At 59.3% G+C, this 24,653-nt stretch overlaps 1 protein-coding gene across 6 annotated transcripts in view; it reads right to left on the bottom strand.

Moving 5' to 3' along the window:
* Positions 1-2,273: 2,273 nt before the first annotated feature.
* Positions 2,274-24,653, bottom strand: part of CXXC5 (CXXC finger protein 5) — a 39,674-nt gene continuing 17,294 nt past the window's right edge. For 2 of the 6 annotated variants that reach the window (XM_052816536.1, XM_052816539.1), the window contains exons 2-3: positions 8,361-9,406; positions 2,274-3,296 (exon numbers count right to left, since the gene is read on the bottom strand). In XM_052816536.1, coding sequence (XP_052672496.1) covers positions 3,252-3,296; positions 8,361-9,146 — 831 coding nt within the window. In that variant the 5' untranslated portion in view covers positions 9,147-9,406 and the 3' untranslated portion in view covers positions 2,274-3,251. Of the gene's footprint in view, positions 3,297-8,276; positions 9,407-10,305; positions 11,351-20,752; positions 20,776-24,653 lie in introns of those variants that run through there. The other 4 variants (XM_052816538.1, XM_052816537.1, XR_008239510.1 and 1 more) reach the window with 4 other exon arrangements.

Here is a 24,653-nt window from a genome sequence, read left to right as displayed (position 1 = left end):
CACCTCCCCACCACCCCACCATCCCACTCACAGGCAGGGTTTGAATCCCACCCTCTCTCTGGCTCCTTCCTTTCTCCCAAACCCGTTTTCCCTCGTCCTTTGTGGGAAAGCCCCCGCTCTCCTTGGCCCCTGCTAATGCCCACGTCCTCCCTGCAAGCACCACGTGCCCTGCTATCACTCCCCCCGCAACCAGTGCCCACCTCTCCTGCTAACGCCCACAGTCCCTGCAAAAGCCCAGTCCCTGCCGATGCCCTGGCCAGAGGAGCACGCCGGTGCTGGCGGCACTGGGCTCAGTGTGGCAGTGAAGGCAGGGGCTCTGGCAGGGCATCGCTCCCAAACCACCTGCCTGTACCGGCAGCAGCGCCGTGCAGAGTGGCTGCATCGTCCTCTTCCACGCTCCCTGTCCCCGGGGGGGCTGGGTGCTGCCCCATGCCTCCCGAGGGGCTCCTTGGAGCATTTGGGCTGCCACGATGCGGCGTGCCGGTGTGATGCCCATGGGGGTGATGGGGGACACGTGCCCTGTGCCTTATGGCTTCCTGGGGGAAAAGCAGAGTTGGGGACAATGCCGTCCCTGGGGGGAGCAGGCAGCAGAGAGGCAGCGTGGCACAGCGGGGTTTGTCATGTCTGCAGCTGCCCTGATGGCACTTCACCAAGCACCAATCTGTGCCAACGGCAGCCCTGCCGTGCTGCACACACAGCACCAAGCACAACCCTGTTGTGGGTGACATGGCCAGACCGGGGGAAACAGCCCCGTGGGGCAGCCCCAGCAGTCCCCAGCCCTGGCTGCCGGTGGGATGAAGCAGAACCCCCCCATACAGCTCCCCCGGCGGGTCGGGGCTGGAAAGCCCCAGGGAGGGGCTCTGCGTGCTGCTCCCCAGGACGCTTTCCCAGCATGGGGTAGGGGCTGGCTCCCCCCCAGGTGCCAGGACTGTGCGTTCACACAGCCCCAACCGTTAGCCACAGTCGTAAAAAAACAGCCAGACTCCTTATTCCCTTAACACCCTCCCCCCCCCCTGCCACATTCCTGCTAAGTGATTTCGGCTGTTGCCCAAGCAGCATGAACTGAGAACCAGCTCCCCGCAGCCCCTTGCCAGTGCCACCCCGGTGGGTGCACAAGCTGGGCATGCCACGCACCAGAGCACTCCCGGGGCGCCAGCAGGGTCCGTCTGTCCCCGCAGGCCTTGAGCTTCGTCCCTCGCCACGCTGGCCCAGCTCCATCGCCATCACCGTGAGCTCCAGCCATCCCCGCAGGCACCGCCGGCTCAGCCACCGGCGTGACCTGGGTGCCCCGAGGCTGGGCTCCAAACCCCCCCGGAGCTGCTGGGGCGGCCGGGTGGAAGGCTGCTGGAGATGTTCAGGGCGGTTTTCCCCAGGGATCCTCAGAGCACTTTCTGCTCTGTCCCGGCAGGTAGCTGCCCAGCACGGATGGAGCCCATGCACCACCATCGCCCCCCCCCCCCGCTCCTGCCTCCTCTGGGCGCACATCTGGTCAACAGATGCTGGCCCAAAATGCTGGCTGGAGCAAGGGACAAAGGCTCCGGCTACCTCCTCCCAGTGAGGCAGAGCCGGCGCTGCTGGGTCTGGGCAGGTCTGCTTCTTCTCCCGGGCTGGGACGACCCTGCCTGCGTGGCCAGGAGATTCTCCCTGACTGGATGCCGAGCGCAGCACCCCAAGTGCTGGCAGCGACCCTGCCAGCTTGTCCACGGCCGAGCCCATCCAACGTCCCCTCCATCCCGGACGGCTCCTGCTGACCCAGTGCCGGCACGAGGCCAGCCTGGAAAGGCATCCATCGGCTGCACCAGACGCTCGGCCTCCTGAGCTCACTCACCTTTGGGGGCTCATTTTGGACTTGTCCCAGCAAAACAAGCCTCACTGCAGCTCTCCATGGCACATTAACGGTAGTGTTTTACCAAAACAAATGGTGTAGCGCTACCCGGTGAAACTCCAGGCAGGTCAAACTGGGAAATAACCCCGGGAGGAGCCGGGGCTGGCTTAGCCCAGCCACTGCCGGGATTAACCACGCAGATTTAGCAGCCGGGGCGACTCCAGCTCAGCTCATCACACCATCCTGCCCGGGCCGGCCGCTGCCACGCTCCGGCGTGGTCACCGGTGAGGTCCCCCCGGCAGCCGGCAGGACCGTGCCTGGCAGCCGGCGGCAGTGGCGGGGATGGGGCGCACAGGCAGGCGAAGGCGGGGGGGGACCGGCCACCATCGGCACTGGGGGGGCCGGATGGCTGGAAAGAGGGGTGGGAGAGAAATAACAAAGCTGTAAATCATGACACAAAACATGCATTCATTTTATTCACAAAAACAGCCTGGATCGCTAAAACATTACAAACAGCATTTCAATTTAATGATGTAGAGAGAGCTGGAGAGACGGGGATTTGAACAGAAGAGAAATATCACTTTTCGTAACTGCTTCAGCACAGGTCCTGCAATATTATTTTTATTTTGATTTTAACTTCAGTAAGTTTACAAAAATTACTTCTAGGAGTAAACCGTTGCAATTAGGAGGTTTTTCTGTATGCAGTGTTTCTTGTTCTATATTAATAAACTAACAATGACTTTTTTTTTCTTTTTTTTTTTTATATTCTTTTTTTCCTTTTTCGAAGACCGCCAGTTGTGTAGCAATTGTTTTCTTCCACCTTTTATACCGAACCTCTTGCGGGTTAAACTTACATAGGTGAATGGCTAGGAAAAGGGAGACTACATCGCTTTAAACATATTCTCATTTATAAACATGAAGTTGAGGCATTCTAGAAACTATCCACTCTATTGTATGATGGGAAAGAATCAAATAAAAAGTATAAATGAGGGTGCAATTAAACAACTGTGCTAAATTACAGTAGTGCTTATTAGTAACTAGATTTTAAAAGGTTACTGTAAATTTACATTCCCTACACAAGTACTGCATCTTTCACACATAAACAACATCAACACCAAAACACAGAAAGAAACTGATTGTCCATACTCTGTCTATTAAGTCTTGGTACTTTACAGATCCATTGTTTTTTTCTTTTAATTATTTTTATTTGAAAAGCAGTTAAATGTCTGACTAGGACTCGAAGATGTTAAAACGAACGCAAAAAAAAAAAAATTATAAAAACAGGAATGAGATTTGCGAGAAAATATTTTTGGTTCTAAAGAGACACAGGTGCATCCATTCATTTCAGCCAAAAATCCCTTGCCTGAGACAACACAAGCAAGCAGTGACATTGCACTTGGATGACAGAGCTTTGGGATTCCCGTTCCTACTGGAACCATCTGAACGCGGCTCCTGTAGGAAGCATCACCTTCTGGAAAGGAAGAGAGACAGGGAGGGGGGACAGAAGAAGAAGGGACAAGGCGTTAGGTCGGGTCCGGCACAGCCGTGCGGCACCAGGGTTGTGCACCCGCCCGCCCCCCCCTCCGCCCCATCCCCATCCCGGCATCCCGGTCACCGGCCTCGGGACGGATCCAGCCCGGGCTCGGCATCCCCCGGACACAGCCACGCATCCCAAGGTTTCCAGCCCACCGGCAAGCGCCGGGATGCCGGCCGGAGGGAGACAGGGGTCCCCCCACCGCCGGCCCCCACCTCCCTGGCAGGGCACCCGGCAAAGCAGCTCGGCCATTGTCCCCGCGTCCCCGCGCCGCGGCCGGGACAATGGCGCAGCCCCCGACTTCCCCTCCGGCCGATAGCAAGCACAATGGCCGAGCCGCGGTGAGCCGGCATGGCCCGGCACGGCGGCCCCCTTGCTGCCAGCCCCCACCTGCCCTGCCACGGACGGACGGACACCCGGCGGACAGGAGCCCAGCCAACAGATGGGTTTAGGAGGGCATGTGGGGGGGAAACTGAGGCAGGGACCACCAGACCCAGGAGCTGCTCAGGACACAGGAGACATCACCCCGCTGCTGCCTGGCCACGATGAACAACCTTGTCCCCAACAGAGCAGCCCTGGGCACAGCTGAGGACCACTTGGCGTCTCACAGGGGAAGAGGGATGAGTCCCACCAGGCTCAATCCCACACGCAACAAAGCGCCCAACAACAGACGAGACCTCTTTGAAGCCACCTCCAGGAAAGGTGGTGTGGGGCAATGGCCCCGATGGCTCTGCAGTCCTCTGGAAGAAGAACCTGGGACATTTCCCAGCTGGATGGGGTAGGAAGCCTGCAACATTCATGAGACCATGGGTGAAGTATGCAAGGACTGCAACGTCTCTCAATGCCAACAGCCCCCAAGCACGTCTAAGCCATGCTAGCCAGCAGACAGGGCCACACGATCACCAAAAGGACGTGCCTTAGAGGGCCCTTCTCCAAACAAGCAAGGCACACCAACGGGAAACAAGCCACGGGCTGTGGTGACGGGTGTGGGGTAGCAGGCTGGGCTGCCAGGGGCAGTGGTGGGGACAGCCAGCCCCAGCACCAGCTCCCGGCATTGAGCCCATGTGCAGGGCTAGGGCAGCTCATGTGTTGTCCCAAGAGTCAAAAACCATGCCACATTCAGGTCCCTAACCCCACACAAGAGCCAGCTGGCTCTCATCGAGTCCTTCTCTTGGATCAAGGCACCCACCTCAATGAGTAAGCAGGGCAGCGTCTCCCCCCCACCCCTGTGGGAGGGACCCCGACATGCTCCCTTCCACAGGCACCATGACCCAAACGTGGGGCTTGGGCAAGGGAAGGGGGGGCAAAGGGCGAGAATGGGCAAGAGATGGTGGTGCCCCGCTAGGCTGCTGACAGATGGCACCTTCTCCTGCTCCCAGCCCATGTCTGGTCCTTCGGGGCACACTGAGCTGGGGCAGTCAACAAGCAGAGAGCTGCAGGCATCACCACTTCCCCAAAAGTCTCTGCAATAAGTAATCAGGCATCTGAGGAAGACACAAGTGCCTCTGGCCAATGATGCACAGGGCTGTGGCATGGCACGCCGCCCACGCTTGATCCCACCCAAGGCGCCGGGTGCAGAACTGGTGAGGCAGAGCATGGTGGACTCACTAGCAAGGGCCACCTACTCAGATCTATCATCCCAGGAGAGAGGAACGAGGGGAGAGGAGGGCTCCTCATGAGTCTGGAAGGAGATGTCTGATACAAGTCACCTTAAACACCTCTGCCCCTTCATTATTAAAGGAAGATGGGCAACCAGATCTAATGTGGATGCCCAGGATAGATGTCCCCTCGCCCCCACAATCATAGAATCACAGAATTGTTTGGGTTGGAAGGGACCTTCACAGACCACCCAGTCCAAGCCCCCTGCCATGTGCAGGGACATCTTTCACTAGATCGGGTTCCTCAAAGCCCCGTCCAACCTGACCTTGAACCCTTCCAATGATGGGGCATCCACAACTCCTCTGAGTGATCTGTTCAGTGTCTCACCACCCTCATCATAAAACATTTCTTCCTTATGTCCAACCTAACCCTACCCCTCTTCCAGTTTAAAACCGTTGCCCCTTGTCCTGCCACAACAGGCCTTGGTGAAAAGTTTCTCTGTGAGATTCACCTGAGGGTGGGAGTGACCCTCACAACAGCACTAGCTGGGGCACCAAGGCGCTTCTCCAGATGGAGGACAGCTCTACTGAGTCAAACCCCAACTATTCATGGCCTTCATGTGACCTACAGCTCTGGAAACAAGCCCAGGGTGACCTGTCCAGGGCTGACCACCAGCCCCCATGGCATTACCCAGAGTTGCTGGGGCTGGCAGAGCCTGGAGGAGCCTGGAAGGTGCAGGGACGTGCTGCTGCCTGCTCCAAGTATCCGACCTGCCTCGCTGGTCTTAGAGCCTCAGCCAGCCACCATCACACTGGGACACCAGCAGCGACCGGTTATTTGGGCTCTGTAGATGTGGAGATAGAGCTTAATGGCAGCAGAGGGATTTAGCCCATTTTTTTATGCCACCATAAAGGTTTAATTCTATTTTTTTTTACTGCGTGATTTTAGATCAACATTTAATCACAGCTGCGGCCCCCATCCAGGCTCTCCAAGGACGCTGCTCTGGGCTCACCGCGCTGGCAGACCAGAGTCACTGCCGGCTCCTCTTCTCCCAGGCAATGGCACAGCTCCCTGCAGAGGGGGACAATGCTTCACAAAGCCCTATGAATTTTTCAGCCCTATATAAAGGGCCACTGAATGGCCCCTCCTGTCCTGGTATCAAGCACTACGGTGTGATGGCACCCCATCAGGACCAGTGGTCCACGGTGCTGCCGAGCTGGCAGCAGATCTGCACCTCCAGACGGGTCTCCACCACAAGGCAGGTGCCAGTGGTTGCCCTACAGTTGGCCCAACACAATGCATTACCGATGCTGGTTGACATAGGACGAGGTTTAACAACCCAGTCATTGACCCAGGTGACCTTGGGACATCAGCTGGGGTCCCAGCATCCCTGTCCCAGCCACATATGGCCACAATCTCATTCAACCCTACCAAGGTCAATACACGGCACAAGTGGATATCCTGAGAGAGGATCGGATCTCTGAAAAAGGGATGGTGATGCCCTGGAGTGACCCACATCTGCCCAGGCATCCATCCCCACCAGCACAACATCTCTTTTCAGCCTCAACACACCTCTGGTCGTGCCCAGGAGGGATGGGGACCCATCTTTGGTGGGGCCCAACTCTATCACATGAAGAGCCCTATTTCAGTGGCTCCAATTTCTCAGCCAGCCGCAGGATGGGGAAACCAATCAAGGGGGGGTGACCGTTTCATGGGCTCCCAGTGCTATTTATCATCCTCGGACCCGGCACAGCGCTGGGAGAAGGGAGTGACTCCTCCGGCTGCTGTGAGCTCTGAGTCTATTGACCCGCTTTAGGACTCTTTGGAAGAGATGAACTTTTTTTTTTTTCCCTTTCTCCCTTTTTCCAGATCACTGACTCAGCAAATTAGAACAAGAATATAATTTAGCAATACAGCGGTTTTTGAAAGACACAGTCCCCCTCTCCTCATCCCCACCGCCCAAATAGATTTTTTTTTTCCCCTTCACTATTCATTCAGAGCTGATGCTAATTGAAAAATGTAGAACATGGCTAAGAAAACAGTGGGTCATCTCTTTGGGATGACCAGAGGATGGGCAATGCCCTCATGCCAGGATGCACGATCCAGCTGATGTCCGGGTGACTTTTTAGCCTTTGCTAGCTCTGGGGATGCACTCACCGGCAGCAAGCACGCTGTCACAGCTGATGGTGGGATCAGCTCCCAGAAAAATCAAACCCGGCTTAAGCACAACATATGGGAGACCCAGCATACAGGTCTTGGTCCAGAGCACCCACGGGTGTGCAGCAAGAGGCAGGCTCTGCCGGAGCGCCGTGCCCACGCACCACACCTGCACCGCATCCCAACGCTGCCAGCACCCAGCCCTCACCCATGCCACGCCACGCCACGCCACGCCACGCCACGCCACGCCACCAGCAGCTGCCCACAGCCCCGTCCAAATTTCAGACCCACACGACGACCCGAGTCACCGGACTTTTCCTGCGCTCCCCAGGCGAATATCGCACCACCCCGGTGGATTTGGCAAGGTAGCACCCCAACCCAATGGCGGCTTGCAGCGGCCCTCCTCTGAGGCTAAGGGCAACATCCATGGGTGGACCGTGGTGGGCAGCGACACCCTGAGTGCCACCTGAAAACCTCACACCAGGGGGATCCAGGCATCCCAGCGCTCGGCCGGTGTGGCAGGAGCAGGGGTGCTCCCAGCTCAGTCGGGTGCCGAAGCAGGCGCACCGCCTGTGGGAACTGCAGCTCAGCTGCCACCGGGAAATCTGGCTGGTGCCTTACGGACTCATCCTGACCGCCGCAGACGGATGCTGGGCCAGGGAGACCCAGCACGGCCACAGCACAGGAGATGCCGCCGAGCGCACGCTGCAGCTGTTTACCACCCAAAACCAAGGACTGCCTTGCTCCTGCTCAGAGCAAAGAGTGAGGTAAGGGGCTGGGCTCCAGCTGCACCACAGCCATGGGTTTCACCATCACTGATTACCCGCAAGCTCTGCCCCAAAAAGCCGCCTCCTGTCTCCCCATCCTCTGACCCGATTGCCGGGTTAGAAGCCACTCCCCGGCTTGGGGAGCTGCAGCCCACCCAGGACAAGGGATGCTGGTACTAAAACTCAAGCAGAGACCCACTGCTGCCCATGCCTGCAAAAGGGAGAGCGAAACCCAGCGCACCCGGGGACCCCAGGGAGAGACCCCAGCCCTCCTCCCCAAGCCAATCAACCCCAGTACGTAAGAGAGGGCGGGGACTGGGGGCACTGGGCAGAGCACACATCTCACGGTGAGAACTGTTAATGGAAAAGGGAAAAATAAAAAAGTAAGAAGTACCAGGTGTTTTATTATCTAGGGCAAGATCCGAACCCAGGAGCGCAGCCCGAGGAGGGGTTAGGGTGCCTGAGAGGGGCCGGTTACCTCCAGTGCTGCAGAAGGCTTCTTTTTGAGTTCTTCACATTTTCGGAATTTGCAAATCTGGTGGCCAGTTTTGCGATTCCTACAACTGCTGCACTGCTCGCAGTTTATCCGTCTTCGGCAGGGCGGGCACATGCCGCATCTTTTCCGTTTCTTTTTCCCCGAATTGATGGCAGATGCCAACTCATTCTGCATGGGATACTCTGCCAAGCCAGCCATATGGAGCGCGCTCTCTGCCAGAAACACGCCGGCAGGGGTCATAATGAAAAGGCCTGGGTTGATGGGAAAAGCCCCCAGGTAAGGAAAATCAGAGGGGCCGTTCATTGTCTCTGCAGCTGAGACTGCCTCCATGTCAGAGATACCAGTCCCGTGGTCGCTTGCTAGAGGAAGATGCTCCTGTACCACTCTTTTGAGCATTTCTGTCGACTGAGCAAACTGTTGTAGGGCGGTCTGTCCTTCTGAGGAGATCTCCGACACCCGGTCTAATTTGCTCAGCATACTAGAGATGTTTTTGTGCTTTGAGGTAGAATGACTTTTATCCACAGTCGCTTCGTTGCCATTAGCTAAGGGGTTGCCTTTCTCTGAATGTTCGCTTACCGAGCTGCTGCTACCAAAGGTGGAATAGTGGGAGAGTGGACGGGACTTCTTAAGACTTTTGTTCAAAGGTTCACTTATTATTCCACTTTTGTTCCTCCTCTCGGAGCTGACGGGGGGTTGAGAGTCATCTTGGTTATTTTTTTCCGTCTCTGGCTTGTTCCCAGTGTCTTGATGGGAGCCCGAATTTGACATGGTGCCCAGAGCACAACAACAAAACCAAACCCAAAATAAAAAAAAAAAAACAAAACAAAAAAAACCCCAAAACCCACCCCCAACGCCAAAGCGAAAGACCCCCAAAGCCCTTCTGGTAGCACCAGCCCGCCAGCCACCAGGGAAAGCTCAGACGGGAACGCTCATCAACGGGGTGTCTCCTCCAGCGTCGGCTGCAGAGGACTTCAGTCCAATCTCAGTGCAAAGACATATTCTGCGGCTCTGGTACACAACATGCGGCTCTGGAAGTAGAAAAGAAAAGAGAGTTAGCGCTGGCAAGAGCCAACGGGCTTTTCAAAGCGGCTCTTCCTCCCCCTGCCATGAAAGTCTCCGCGCCACAAACAAAGAAACTCCAGGGAACGGACCTCGGTGGAGATCCGTTCCACTGCTCTTTAAAAGGGTCGCCATCCAGACAGAAATGGGGGGTCACAGGGGAAGTCCTGGCCTGGTAGCAATGGCACTCCAATGCTTAAAGGCTCTCTGTGCCCGGCTTTCCTCCCCCAGCGACTGCAGGCCCAGGGAAGTCACGGGGCTCATCTCCTGCCCCGCTCCAGCGGCGTTCAGCCCCCGCGCCGGATGGGACCGCAGGCACCCACAGGACGCCCCCGAGCCAGCAGCCAGAGCTCGTGTGAGGGGCACCCAGTCCCCACCCTGCAGCCCCCCGGGTTTCCCCGGCTGGGTGCCAGGGAGGCAGCAGGGTGCAGGGCTGCGCCCCGGCTCCTGTGCCCTTCCAGATGCCGCTGCTGTCCCAGCTCAGGCTAGGCTGCTCCCGCTGCACTCCTCCTCCTCCTCCCGGACCCTTGTCCCCAGGCCAGCATCGCACACCAGTGCTGGGGAGCTGCAGCGTCCACCTCCAAGCCCCGCGGGGAGCCATGCTGTCCACCTCCAAACCCCACCAAGAGCTGCAGCGTCCACCTCCAAGCCCCTGCAGTGTTTACCTCCAAACCCCGTGGGGAGCCACGGCATCCACCTCCAAACCCCACGGGCAGCCACCTCCAAACCCCACGGGCAGCCACGGCATCCACCTCCAAGCCCCACGGGGAGCCACAGCGTCCACCTCCAAGCCCCATAGGAAGCTGCGGCATCCACCTCCAAGCCCCGTGAGGAGCCACAGCATCCACCTCTGAGCCCCACTGCTGACCTCCTGCCATGCCCCGCCATGCCCTGCCCGCACGCCCACTGCAGGCACCCGGCTGCTCCGGCGCAGGCAGGGGCTCGGCGGTGACGGCCGGAGCCCCGACTCGGTGCTGCTCCCTGGAGCGAGGGTGACGCCGCTGTCCCTGGGGCGGCTCTGGGGCAGCTGGGCCCAGCGTGGCTGCAAACACTTGTTGTGAAATTCCTCCTCCTCCCCTCCCGAGCACGCACGCACGCACGCACGCACAGGCACCGCCGGAGTAATCAGGCTTTAGAGGAGAAAAGCTGCAGGGCTTAGCGGAGCAGGAACCCACGTCCCCACCCCGGCAGCAGCTGGGGGAGGGCAGCGCTGGGAGGAGGCCCCTCGCCTACCCCGTCCCTCCATCCTGGCTGTCCTGGCAGCCTCCTCTCCGGAGTCCGGGCAGGGACGCAGCCACGTGCAGAGAGCTCTGCTGGGACCCTTGCTCCTGCCCGGGGTGATGCAGCAGAGCGAGGGGCATCCCTGCACCCCCTGCACCTTCGCTCCCGCTCACCCATCACCCTTCACGTCCCCTTTGTCACAGCCTGGCCGCGATGCAACCCCAGGAGCCCCGCTGCGGCCCAGGACCCTTCCCCACAGGCACGGCTCGGCAGCCGAGCTGCGAGCGTCGCCATTAAAACGCTGACGGGGGCAAGGTCCCTGCCCCAACCACCACGGCACTGGCAGAGGAAGACAGCCCATCTCACCCTGGTGCCAGAGCCGGCTCGCCTGCGGAGAAACCCCCCCCCCCCCCGCCCACACGCTAAAAACCGCTTGCTTCAGCTGCTGCGGGATTTAAGATGCAGCGCGGATCGATGCAGGGCTTGGGTTCCAGCCTGGAGCTCGCCAGGCCACGTGGGGAGGGAGGGCTGCAGCGGCAGGACAGACTGCCCTTCCCCGAGCATCACGCACCATGTCGGGCAAGGGGCTGCTGGGCGGTGGCGAGGCTGGGGCGCACCCGAAATGGGCGCCGGGACGCTGAGAGGGGAGGTGAGCCGCTGCCGGGCAGCTGGGGCACCCGTCCCCAGCTGCCAGGGAGGTGGGGGACCCATCCCTGGAGGCATTGGGAGGGGTCACACCTTAACACCAAAAGCAACGGGTGCTGGGGCCGGAGCGGGGAGCGCAGCAGGAAAAGCACCGGACGGGAGGATGTGAGATAAAGCCGCCCGGCGGCGTTATCTCGCGCCCGCCCGCGGCTGCCTTTCCTGCGGCCCTGCGCCTCTTCCGCCCCACGGCGCGGCAGCCCCGCTCAGCCGCCGAGCAGGGAGCCAAGCGCCGGGCCGGATCAGCCCGGGATTTACCAGCCTGCCCGCTCACCTCGCGGCGTCGTAACCGCCGAGCCGCGATGCTGCTGCGGCATTCACCGGGGGGTCTCCAGCCATGACCAGGAGCACGCCTCGCATAACTCCGGCAAAGAACCCGGGTTGTGCCCATGTGCGGCTCGCCACCACATCGAGGGGTCTCCCCCGCAGTGCCACAGCACAGGACAGCGGGGTCCGCGTGCCAAAGCGGGGAGGACACCGGCTGGAGGCATGCCGTGGTTGCCATCTTCATCAGTTCACATCTTCCTCCGCAGCCAGCCGTACTGGCCAGCCTTCCCCAGCTGGCTCTAGCAGGCAGCTGCCCGCTGGTCCCATCCTGCCCCGTCAATTGGGTGCCAGCAGCACCGAGCCCCCGCCAGTCACAGCCTCCTCTGACGGGGGCTGATGGCTGCAGAGCCTGGAGCACGGCCCCCCACCGCTGTGGTGGGTGGCAATGCAGGATGATGCCAGCCCGGCCCACCCAACGCAGCTCCCCTGTCACCCGTGGGGACACGGGGTACGCCACCGTGTCCCCTCTCAGCCCCAGCAGTGCCCAGCTGCTGGCGCGGGGTGCTGCGCCGAGCCGTGCCGAGTTGTGCCGAGCCGTGCCGAGCGACGCCACCGCACAATCCCGCCATTGTCCCAGCCGCCGCTCTGCCTCCGCCGGCTCCTGCCATCTGCAACCGCTCGGCGCTGCCCTCCAGCCCCCCGGGGCCCGTGCTCCTACGCAGCGGCAGGCACCGGGCACCGCTGCCATGCCAGCTGGGACGGGTCTGTCCCCACACCGTCTCCCCTCCAGGGACCCCAGGACCTCCTCGCTGTGGGGTGCCTGGCTAATTTGCACGAAGGGGGTGTCCGTCCCCCCCCACCCCGACACTGCGGGACCACCCAGCGCAGCAGACATCTCAGCTGCTCCTCGCCAGCCTCTGCCCGCCGGGTTGCTAATTGCAGCGGGGGGAGGAATTAATGATCTTAATCCCTTCTTTATGATTGACCCAAGTAAAGACCACAAGGCCCCCCCCATCCCATTTCTGCCCCTTTTCTGGCCCCCATCCCCTGGGGAAAGCACCGGGCAGCGTCATCTGGGTCCCTGTCAGAAGGTGCTTAGTCCCAGCCACGGCATTAAGGGGCACGTGATGGGCTCCCTCGCCCGGGTTTTTGCACCGGGCAGCTTAGCAGCCTGGAGGGATGCCAGGGTTCAAGGGGACACCACCAAGGTCGGGAGGCCCCAACCCACACCCAGGGGCTTCCCAGCCCTTTGCAAGGACCCTGTGGGCTCCCCCCCCCCAATCTCCCTGCCAGGTACAGGCTGAGCCCACAGGGTCTGAAAGCCGGGTGCCCCAGGGACTCAAGCGACCAGTGAGCTACAGCACCCAGGTGAGGCTATCACTTGGATGTCACCTGCTTTGCCCTTCCTGCTCCCGCCAAGACCCATTTCCATGGGTCACCCCAAAAACCCCCGCCAGCCTGGGACGCTTGGCTGGGGTGAGGCAGCAGCGCTTTCCCATGGTCCAGGGGAGGAGAAAATGAGTTCTCCTCTCCCCAGGGCTTCCCCCCGGAGCTCAGCCCAGCACCACCCCACATCCCCTCTTCGCTCTGCCCCGGGGCTCCCTGCAGAGCACCTCCCTCCTGGCACACAGGCCAACCTCAGGGATCACGCTGCAACAGTCCTAACAACTCCAAAAAAAATAAAGGTTGTAAAAGGATCTCTGGTGGTCCAGCGCCCGGAGAAACCCTCGCCAGCTGATGGGCTAAGAGTGTCCCTGATTGCGGGCACCATTTACTGTCAGAGGGGAGCAGGAGAGAGGCTTCGCTTCTCGTAAAAAAAATGACAAGCTGCGATTTCCAGCCCGCTCCCCTGTGTTATTTCACTGCATCGCTAGAAAGCCATCAGCTCCTGCCGACATAAAAAGTCTCATCTTCAAGAAAGAACTTCTGCTTTCCTTTAATTTTAAATAAATCAACCTCCTCCCGGAAAAGCTGCCGGTTGGTCAGCCGTGCACAGACAGGGCCGTAAAGGGAGAAGAAAGCAGCAAAGCCGAAGCCAAGCTGCTCCCGGGCTCCGGAGACAAAGGGAGAAAATAAAAATTCGGCTTTTTTCTAATCCCTGGGCGCTGGGTGGGCACCAGGGGCGGCGGCTTTGTCCGCCTGGAGCAGACGGAGGACGAGGACGGAAGGGACCCCGGCGTCTTTTCAGCCTCAAGAAAGGCAGTAATTGTCACCTCCGCCAGGTTTTTGTCCCCGCTTCCTCCCCCTTGCCATGCGGCTGCCCGCCCAGCACGGCCCCCACCTCCCTAGTAAAGCCCTGGTGATGGATGGACAAATGGACAGACGGATGAACAGACTCAGCCCCACCACCAGCACGCCTAAGGGGGGCACCCACCACCAGCACTTGCCCCTCTCCAAGGCATCCCAGGAAGGGTGTAGGTCAAGGGATGCTGCAGCTGGAGGTAACTTCCCAGCGTGAGGTACCCCTCACAGCTCCAGAGGGGGGGCCAGAGGTGGGCCCCGTGCTTCTCAACCACCCTGGCCAACAGCCATGGACAGGACCTCAGGATGGCCAGGATTGCAGGGCCATGGGTGGTGGGAGCAATGCATGGGGAGTGCCAAGATACCCTTGAGGCATCCTGGTGCCCCATACCCTCAGATGAGAAAAGTCAGCAGGTAGAACAGGACCACCATTTTGTAGCACCATCATGGGTCAGAGGGTCCAGCTGCAACCCAGGTCAAAGGCTCAGGAGAACAAGTACCACCAGAACAAGGTTCAAAGCAGCTCCAACCCCAGCACCACAACACCCGACTCAGCTCCCAGGTACTGGATTTCCACAGCACAGTCAAACCTGCTGCTCCCTCCACCGGGTGACACAGGTCAACTGAAAGCTGGCGGTGATGTCTCATCACAGCCTCATCGACCAGAAGTCAGGCAGCAAGCACCAGAGCAAAGGGCTACTGGACCCCTCCGACCACACAAGGAGGCACCATCAAGTCTTGAGCTGCCAGGGACTCAGCCAGGCGAGAGCCGGCCACGGGGACTGCTGGCAGGGCAGAGACCCATGGCACCATCACCTCTGGACTGCTGCTTCTGCCAAAGCCATGTGGGGAAACAAGGTGAACCAAGAGAGAAATCAAGCCGCAGTCTCCCAAGGCTGAATATCCCTGCAGGACACCACGATGCCTGATAACCAGGCACGGACACCCTGAGGCAAAGACAAGGATGTCCTTCACCTATGCTGTTTGCAAGCCATCACCTCTGTCAACCTAACAGCCCCCAAGCTCTGCTCTTGGCATTCATCCCCCCCAAGAACTGGTCCAGCCAGAAGATCGACTCCTGCATGCACCATGGAAGTCGCCATCACCCACTACATTTTCTCCAGACATCAAGAGGACGCCTAGGCCTGGGGGAGGTTTGGGCAGTGTCGTAAATGCTAAGCCTCACCCTGGGCGTTTGCAGGTTAACAAGCCAGAGGTATGACAGGTCGCCAGATGGGCAACTCACATGGAGATAGTTCATCTCCCGTGCTCCACAACATCCTTCGAAGGGCCAGTTGTGGCAGCCACTCTGCTCATCTCTGCTGCCGAGGTGGCACTGAGGGACGTTAAGAAGCCAACTCCTGAATTAAAAAGGCTATGGAAGATTAAATCCAGCATCTGGAGTTAGCCCTGGAAGCAGATGGCGAATCATCATGGCACACAGAGTGGCTTTCACCCGTCTCCTCCTCGCAGGCGGCCACTCTGCTCTGGTGGTGCCTCCCAGGAGCAGCTCCGGATGCACACACAGCGTGGCCAGCAAGGGCCAGAGATGTTCCCTGCCAGGCACATCCTCCAGGGATGGTGCAGTGAGGCCATGCCGCCATCCTACAGATGCCCAGCTGAGCATGCAAGAGGTGATGCCACCTCCCCAGGTGGGCTCCCTATGCCAGGGCTCCAGCAAAGGCATATTTTTTCCCCACTGGTGGTGGGTTTCCCCATGTAACCACATGGCTGCTGCGGGCTTCCCAACCTGCCGGCACACTGTGCCGGTACAGCACAGCCACGCAGGGACAGCCAACTTGGGCAAATGCACCCAAGCAAGGCAGAGCCTATCACCAACGTGCCCTGGGCTTCCAAGGAGGTCACCGCCGTGGAGAGGACAAGGATGTCCCCAGGGACACCACCACCTCCATGCACATCCTTGAACCTCACCCCGCAGCCAGCCCCATGCACACTGTGCTGCCCCGGTGAGCTGCGGTGCCGGCACAGCCGCAGCCACCGCCACGGGGACCGACCTGCACCCGGGGCCGCCCCACGCTGCCCGGCTGGGAAACGTGGCTGCGTCCTGCCTCTGCGGGGTGGTGGTTACGGATTAAGGAGTCTTAAATGTCAGACGACCAGGCGCTCCCTGGAAATCCACTTATCTCCGCTGCCACTCGGAGCGGCCGGAGCCGGGCGGTTATGGAGATAACGCGATTTGAAACGTCCACCCGAGCATTGCAGGGCTGCGGGTGCCCTGCGGACAACAGCAGGCACCTCCTCCCCTCCTCCCCTCACCCAGCTGCTGCCCAGAGAGCCGGGTGACGGCCGTGCTGCTCAGCCCTGGGGGGCTGCACCCACCTGCGCGGCCCCCCCCTTCCCTCATTCGGGGAGGACGATGGAGGCTTGGCAGCCTCACCTCCCCGGTGCTCATCCATCCCCCCCGTTCTGTGCCAAAGCTGCGCCAATTCACTGCCCAAATCCTAAAACGACTGTAACTAAAACCTACCAGATTGAGCCTCGGGAAGGGCCCCCCCCCCGCTCTTCCCCCCCCTCCAAATGGGATTGAACAGATCTGCGCTCGCACGAGCCCAGCTCGCAGCCAAGCAGCATCTGACATTCACGCGCCGTGGCACGGCTCTCTGCCGCTCGCCCACTCCCCCCGGCTTGGCATCGCCTTGCCTAACGCTGCCCCCCTGGAGATGCGGCATCACTCCCAGCCCAGCAGAACCTCCCTGCTCTCTGCAAAGCCCCCCCTGACACTCCTGGAGGGATCCCAGCAATTTGGGCCAGCTAGTCCTCGATGTCCCCTCCACCAAGGGAGGTCCCCAAGGTGATTTCAGGGCTGCGACGTTCAGGAGACCAGGTTGAATGACCCAAGGGCATAGGGGCCAGGTGGACGCAGGGGCAGGCGCTGCCCGGCGGCAGACGCCAGCATTGACAGGCATCCCGGCAAGAGCCCCGAGAGCCACTGCAAAAGGCTGCGGGGGGCCCAGGCAAGGCTTCGCCCTGGGGAGACCCGCACACAGCCCGCCGAGGACAAGCTAAGACGTGTGAATCACTCCTGCTAACAGATGGGGCGATTACAGCGTAAATTACTTGGGGTCTAACCGATAACCAGGTCATGAAGAGACTGATCAGCAGGCACAGAGCTCCGAGAAGTTAATTAAAAATAAAGAAAAAGTTGGAGGCACAGCCACATGGGAATATTTGATGGCAAAGAGCCCCAAATCCATCAGTGCCACCTCCAAGAGCAGCCCCAGCCCGGAGATGTCCCCTTGTGCGCCCGGCTCTTTCAAAGCCCCATCCCTCTGCATCCTACAGGCAGCTCCACGGTAGCGGAGCACAAACCAAGGGGCTGCTCCAGATCCCAGGAGAGCCGGCGGTCAGAAGGGCCGGTGTACCCGTGCCAGCACCTGTGTCACTGTCACCATCGTCGAGCAAGAAGCACGCCAGCAGTGGGAGCACACGCTCAAGAGCACCAGTGCCAGCTCTGTGCATTTGAGTTTGGTCATTAATGGGTGGTGGGGACCTCATGGTCCTTAGTGATGAGACCCCCACCTCAAAGGTGGCAGGGCAAGGCTAACATCACGGTGCCTGCGCCCCATGGACCAAGAGAGTGCAGGGAAGCAAGGCAGGAGCCGTGCAAGCAAGGGTGCAGCGAGCACCCAGCCTGGCCAGCCACCCCTGAGGGCTGAAGAAGACATTGGCATCTGAAAAGCATCTCCGTCGCTCACACCAAAAACACCCCGGAGGGCTCGGTCCCCACTGCTTCTGCGCCAGTGGGATTAAGGCGTGCGAGCCCCCCAAGTCCTCCGCAAGAGCCCGCTCATGAAGGTGACCGCTTTGGAGGAACCGCTTTTACCACCAGGAAGGCGGCGGCACCATCAGAAAGCCACCGGGGTCTGCAAACGGCAGCTATTGACAGATGTCTAAGAGGACGGCGAATAATCCCGTCTTCCTCTGGGAGGATTCGGGTCGCCCTCGCCCTCGCCAGGGGTTTATCCATTGTCTGGATCTGCTGGCGGTTGTTATTTTTGGTCAGCACCACGTTTTGCTTGGCCTCGCTGGCAGGAGGGAAATAGGAGGAAGAAGAGAAAGGGGAGGAGAGCTGCTTGGCCAGGGTTTGGTGGGGAGGAAGACCAGCTCAGTTTTGGGAGGGGGCAGTGGGGCACCTCACAGCCCTTGTGGAGTCTGGGTCAGTCTCCTGCCACCCCACAGCCTTGCTGAGCACAGCCAAAACTCACCACAGCAATGGGGCTGGCCAGCCCAGGCATCACAGCCTCCCCTGGTACCCAGGGGAATTGCTCCCAGTAAGCCCAGTGGACCAGAGAGGCTTGAGAGGTTTTGGGGGGCAGGTCTTGCTTCCCAGCTGGCAGCACCCTCCTGCGCAGGCAGCAGTCAGGGTCATCTCCAGCAGCAAAAGAAAGTGCAGGGGAGCTCTGGCAGGGATGGGCAAACCCTGCCCACTGCCAGCACCACCCCAAGCCCTGCCTGCAGATCCGCATGTGCCTCAGGTCCATCCAGATGGGCCAAAAAAGGCTGGGGAGGCTCATGAAGGCAGGTCTCCGACCTGCCCTGACCCACCCTGGGCTGAGGACTCCCATCCCTCACACTTCATCCCCAGCACTGCAGCATCCCAGGCAGCAGGCAAGCCCTGCCAGCAGGTCCCATTCCGCCCGATGGCTCGGGCTTGCCAACGCTGCAGGATGCAGTTCAGCCAGCCGCTGGGATCCGCGCCCGTCCCTCCAAGCTGGGTACAACGGGAGGTGCAGGCAGAGCCAGGGTAAGAGGCACCCAAGAGCTCTTAGGGAGAAGACACCATGCCCCAAGACTTTGCAGTTCTCCCCATCTACCCAGCAGCGACTTGGGGAGCATCCCCGCTCACCGGCAAGGCAGGACTTGCCATCCTTCTGTGCGTCGCCTTTCCACCACCGCCCGGTCTGCCTGTGAAGCGCAAAGACAATAAAAAGCTGCCTCCCTGCTCGGCGGGCTTTCACTCCTGCAAGAAGAGATCGAGGGCACGCCGCACGAAACCGCCTCTCCGAGCTTTCCCCACGCTCGGCGCCACTTGTCATTCAAGCAAACCCCGTGGCCTTTAAGCTGCCAAGGTACCAGAGCTGCTCCGGAATCGGAGTTTGCTCGGCTCCTGCCCTGGAGCAAGGAATCTGAAACGCTGCCACTGGAAACGAAACAGAGCATCCGTCATTTTACTTGCCAGGAATATATCCAGCCCCCAAAAAAAGAAATACTGCCTGCTAAAGAGCCAGCAACAAAAGCCCTCAATTTCACTGGCGAAGCAGAGCCCGGCATCGGGCATTTCCACCCAGGTCCTGATTCTCTGCCGAATTCAAAATCACCCGAAATAAAACGAGCAGCGGAGTCGGGTCAGGGCCAGAGGGGCCAGAGCCACCCCAGAGCCAGGAGGAGGGCACTGGGTCAGGACGGCTGGTGGGGACCAGCGGACCCCGCCCGGGATGCTACAAGGAAAATCCACGGGTTGGGGAAAAAAAGAGGCAGGTGGCAGAGGCAGGGCTGGAGGGGACAAAAGCTCCGTCCCACCGCTGCCAAACCAGCACATCCAAGCACAGCCAGCCCCGCTGCGGGGGGTGCCCTCGGGAAGCCACCCTGCCCGCAGCTGCTGCTAGCATCCTGCCCGCAAACCGCCCCCGGCCAGGCAGGTCGTCACCCCCTGGCCATTCCCAGTCGCATCCCCAGGAAAAGGAGCAGCGCGTTCCCAGTCAGCCCAGCCCCCAGCCCAGGCACGCCAACCCAAATATCTGCAAGAGGCGCTCCACTCCATGGGAAAGGCGACTCGACACAGAGTTCACATGCCCCAGCAATGCCTGATTAAACTCCCAAACTCCAAGGGAATACCCCTGAGGCTGTCTGAAGATAAGCTAGGAGCTAGGCTGCTCTCAGGAAATGCAGGAACTGGGAAAGAGCAATCACTTTTTTTCCTTTTCAATCCGGAATAATACAGAGCAAACCCTGGCGCGCTCTAGCTCGGACACAAGCGCTCACCCAAGCTCGCTGCCATGCACCCTGGGAGCCTCCCGCTTGCCGGCACAACTGGGAGGTCACGGGTGACCCCAGTGCCAAGCCAAATCCCGCTGGAGGTGGTGAGGATGGAAACCAAAGAGGCCAGGACAGCTCAAGGCAGCACAGGTGAGCTCAGCGTGACCTGCCGGGCTCTGCATGCCAGGCTGGAAGACGTTGAGCAAGACGACGGTGCTGGAGACCTGGGCAGAGGGAAGGCTGCAACCGCAAGGCCAGCGGGTACCAGAGGACAGGGACACTTGCTGCCGACACCTCCAGGACCTGAGATGCTCTGCAGGTGCTCCGTCATTTTGGTTCACCCTGGGGAACACCACAGATGCTGGTTCCACCAGTCCTCAGGTCTCCTACGACCCTCACCACCCTTCTTCTCCCCTTTGGCTTCTCCATGACACGTAGTCGTAGCACTAGACCCAGATGTCCCAAGCCATCCGCACGCTCAAGGGCAAGGGCAGTCAAGAAAAGCATGCTGGTGCAGCGCCTGATGCAATGGGCCAGCTGGAGCATCTCAGGATAAAGAAAGGAGATGATGCTCCTCCCTTTTGTATCTGATGGAGCCCAGGGAGCAACCAGCTCCTTGTCCTCTGGGAGAGCGGAGCCGCAGGGAGGGTTTGCACCACATCCCGGTGATCAGCGAGCCCTGGCACTGCGGCACCCCAAGGCGAGTGAGAACAGCCCTGTCCTGGCTGCCGGGGCTTCGATGGCAACCAGCTGTGATGTCATTCATAGGTGAGAAGTTCTACCTTCAAGCAGGACCACAGCCAGGAGGGAGACCTGCACCAAACACACGCCGTGCTCTCGGATGGGAAATGTGTCTGAGGCCAGAGGAGCACAGGCGATGCACCTACCCCGCACCAAGCTCTCCTTCGGAGGAGATGTCTAACAGCTCTCTTGGTTCTTGACTCTTCTTCAAAAATCAGCCCGAGACAAAGGGTGTCTTCTTTCCCTGTGGAAGAATAGCAGTCCTGGCCAAGCTGATGGGAAGAGTGATTAGGAAAACAGTTCCCAACAAACTGTTGGGACAAGAAGTCCCACCACAGGGATGCGGTGGCACGGTGGGGAGGGGTTGTACCAACCGGGTCCAGCTTCTGTCTCTGATTGGATACCATTTCTGGCTGCAGAAAGCAACTGGACTGCTACAAAACACTTAAGATTTTCACTGGATGTCTCGCACACAGCCACAAGACCTTACCACATACGAAGGGGGCTTTAAGAAAGATGGGGACAGACTTTTTACCAGGGCCTGTCATGACAGGACAAGGGGCAATGGTTTTAAACTGCAAGAGAGCAGGGTTAGGTTGGACATAAGAAAGAAATGTTTTACAATGAGGGTGGTGAGGCACTGGAACAGGTTGCCCAGAGAGGCTGTGGATGCCCCATCCCTGGAAGGGTTCAAGGCCAGGTTGGATGGGGCTTTGAGCAACCTGGTCTAGTGGAAGGTGTCCCTGCTCATGGCAGGGGGGTTGGACTGGATGATGATCTTTGAAGATCCCTTCCAACCCAAACCGTTCTCTGATTCTATGGTAGTTTAACCACCAGCACCATGACTTATCAAAAAAGCACAAGTGAGACGAGTGAAGCTGGAGATCTCAAAGAACCAGCCACAAGACAGTTGGAAAGCAGAGCTGAGGCCCTGGGACGGAGGAAGGGGCCACCACCACTACCAGCCATGACACAAGTCGGGACGAGGGGACCTTCAGATGAATGAGCTGCAGGACACACAGTAAGAAACAGAGGGTTTCACTCTGCGTGTGGCCTCAAGGAGAGCCGCCATGGAATAATCCATCTCACAAAATGTCACAACATGGAAGAAGATGGGGAAGAGCCACAAGACCGAGTCTTGAGCATGAAGGAAATACCACATGGTGGGAGCTGGAAAGGGCTCGATGTGGTGAGCTTATCGCACTGGAGATGTGCTTTGAGGAGACTTGATGACAGGGTGTAAACATCCTTCTGGACTTACTGGTCCTTCTTGGTCCCAAGCTCTGAGGGTCTACAACTAAAACTAGAGTTAGATATCAATGCTTCTGCCTTTTCTCACTTCCCCAAAAACTGAGGAACATGGTGGCAAGCTGGAATGGCAGGGAACAAGCTGGATGTGGTTGTCACAGCCAACACCTGCCCTGTGGTGGTCCACCTGTTCCCCAGCCAGCCCAGGGTGGGTTCAGAGCCCCCAGCCTCTTCCCAGGGACCTGGTGCTCGATTGGTGACCCCTCTGCAAGAGAACCATCTTCCTTCATCTGTGCAGAAGTGTTTGATCCCATTCCCTCCTGAAACCCAACAGCCACGTCCCCATCACCGGACGGGTCCTCCTGCCGCAGCACCGGCAAGCCCCCAGATGGGAGGAATGGGGCCTCCAGCACACGGAGCACCAACCCAAAGGGTTGACGTTCCCACCACCTGCTCCCAGCTTCCACAATGAACATCCTCCTCCATCTGCTGCTTTCTCCAGTCTGTTCCATCTCCCCCTCCTCCCCACATTGTCACCACCATGCCACAGACACACACCTTGCCCCTGGTGACTTGCTCCATGGTGGCAGAGCCCACAGGAGCCTGGGGGACAAGCAGGGGCTGTGGGGGCAAGCTGGGAAGGGAGTCCCAGCAGCCTCCATCCCCCAGCAAACAGGATCGGTCTTGCAGGCGGAGGATCGGGCAGAAAGAAACTCGTCCCCGCAGCTAGGATGAGCCACCGGCATTTTAAGGACTGTCCACGATGCCTTCCTCGGTCTTCTGGTGGGTGGTGGGCAAATCCAAGGCATGACAGAGGGCAGGGAGAGGGAACGCCATGCTTATAAAACAGAGGAAGGTGCATTACCATCTCAAGGCCTTCATAAAGACCCATTCTTAGGGTCTTTTTTTCCTCCTTTGGTAGCTTTTGACACTTTTGACATGGAGTACTTCCAGGTTAAAAGCAAAAGAAATTCCCCAGCGCTTCCTGACCAGGTTCGCCTTGACCAGTGTGGCTACTCCATCCTTGCATAGCCCGGATGGATCCACGTGGCCTCCTCGCACCTTCCTCCTACATGATGTGAAGCTGAACCTCAGTACTGGGAGGAGGAACATCCTCCTTAAGGATTTTGCAGAGAAAGAGGTAATTCTTTACCCCAACGATGCATTTTAATGATGCATCAAAGCCAAAACCCTACACCAGGGTGCTCCCAGGGCTGCAGCCTTCACCGTCCCTCGTGGCCGAGGGAAACGGCCAGCACCCACAGGGCATCCAGGATGGGCATCTCCGGAGGGTGGCCGTGGACGTCCTCATGTCCCCGCAGCGGGCGGCCCCGCTTCGGCTCAAGGGGTTTAAGCTGAACTAGTGCAAGTCCCTCCTGCAGACCCCCAAGGCATAAGGCTCCCTGAGCTCTTAATGGGCTTACGGAGCTGCTGGGACAAGAGCGGCTCCCCCAGCGCAGGGGCTGGGGGCACTTAAAGGCGTCGCCGGCCAGCAGCCCCCCGCGGCACCACCGACACCGGCCGTCCCTGGCGCCCCGGGGGCCACCCACCAGCCCCATCCCGGATGGGCTATCGCTGACGGCACCAAGTGCTCAGCCTGCTCCTGCCCTGTCCCAAATCCCACGCACCCTCCTCCAGGCAGGCGTTCCCTGCTTGGCCTTGAGGACAAAGGCGGCTGCGTGTCCCCCCCCGAGCTGCTCTGGCACTACAGCAGCTCTAATTCCCCCCCAGCCCGTGCCTGGCATCCCCAGGGGAGAGCAGAGACAACAGGTGCCAGGGAAGAGAGGAACGTCCCCAGTAAAGACTGGGGTGCAGCAAGCTGGTGGCAGAGGGCAGCCCAGCACGCCTGCGCTGGCACCCACACCCCCGTGCCGGTACCTGCACCAGCACCCCGCACCAGCACCCCGTGCCTGCACCGCCACTCCACGCCCCACAGCTCACCCCACACCTATGCCCCATACCTCACCCCATGCCTTGCAGCTCACATTTCACCCCACATCTCACCCCACTGCGTTACCCGGGGCCGTGCTGAGCCCACGCGGTGGGACCAGGGGGTGGCTGGCATCGGGGCAGGACCAGCTACAGGTTCCCCTCTCTCCAGGGGGATCAGACCCCCCTCAAATTCAGGCTGGGGTGTGACAGGAGCCTGTGCTACCCAGCACCCTGCCCAGTGAGGATGGAGGGGCCAGCACACCATCTCACGCCATCCCCAGGAAATCCTGTTTTTCCAGGTTTGGATCAAGCACAGGGGACCAGGAACGACGGCTGGCAGGAGCAGGGCCGTCCAGGGAAAATCCTGCTGGAAAGCAGCAAAACCCCATCCCCAACAAGCCCGACCTGCGCTGCCGAGGCAGCCCCTCGCCAGCCTGCCGCACTCCAGAAGCGACAGTTCTGCCTTCCTGCTTCAACATATTTTGGGGGCTTGGACTCCAGCATCTAGGTTTGTGCCTTCGGGTATCTTCAGAGGGGAAATATATAAAAAAAAAGAAAACAAAAAAAACAAACAAAAAACCTGGGCACGTAACTGAGCTCCCGTGATTTCCATATCAGCTACTGTACACGCACACGGCATGGAAAAATCCTTAGGAAATTTCTGCTAAAAAATAAAAAATAATAAAGGAAAACCCACAGGAGGCTGAGCTCACCGGACACAGCATGCCAGGAGGGGCTGACAGAGCTGTTACGGTCTATTGGGCCAATAATCCACAAACTAAGACGGATTTATTGTACATGGCAGATCGTAACAGCTCCAAAGAAACCATCACTGTCTCCTGGTGCTTAAAATTCACTTTCTTGGGG

Source organism: Harpia harpyja, chromosome 20 (assembly GCF_026419915.1).
Source record: "Harpia harpyja isolate bHarHar1 chromosome 20, bHarHar1 primary haplotype, whole genome shotgun sequence".
In the NCBI taxonomy this organism is placed as follows: domain Eukaryota; kingdom Metazoa; phylum Chordata; class Aves; order Accipitriformes; family Accipitridae; genus Harpia; species Harpia harpyja.
The sequence above is the reverse complement of the archived record's forward strand: the minus strand, read 5'-3'. Positions and strand labels throughout refer to the sequence as shown.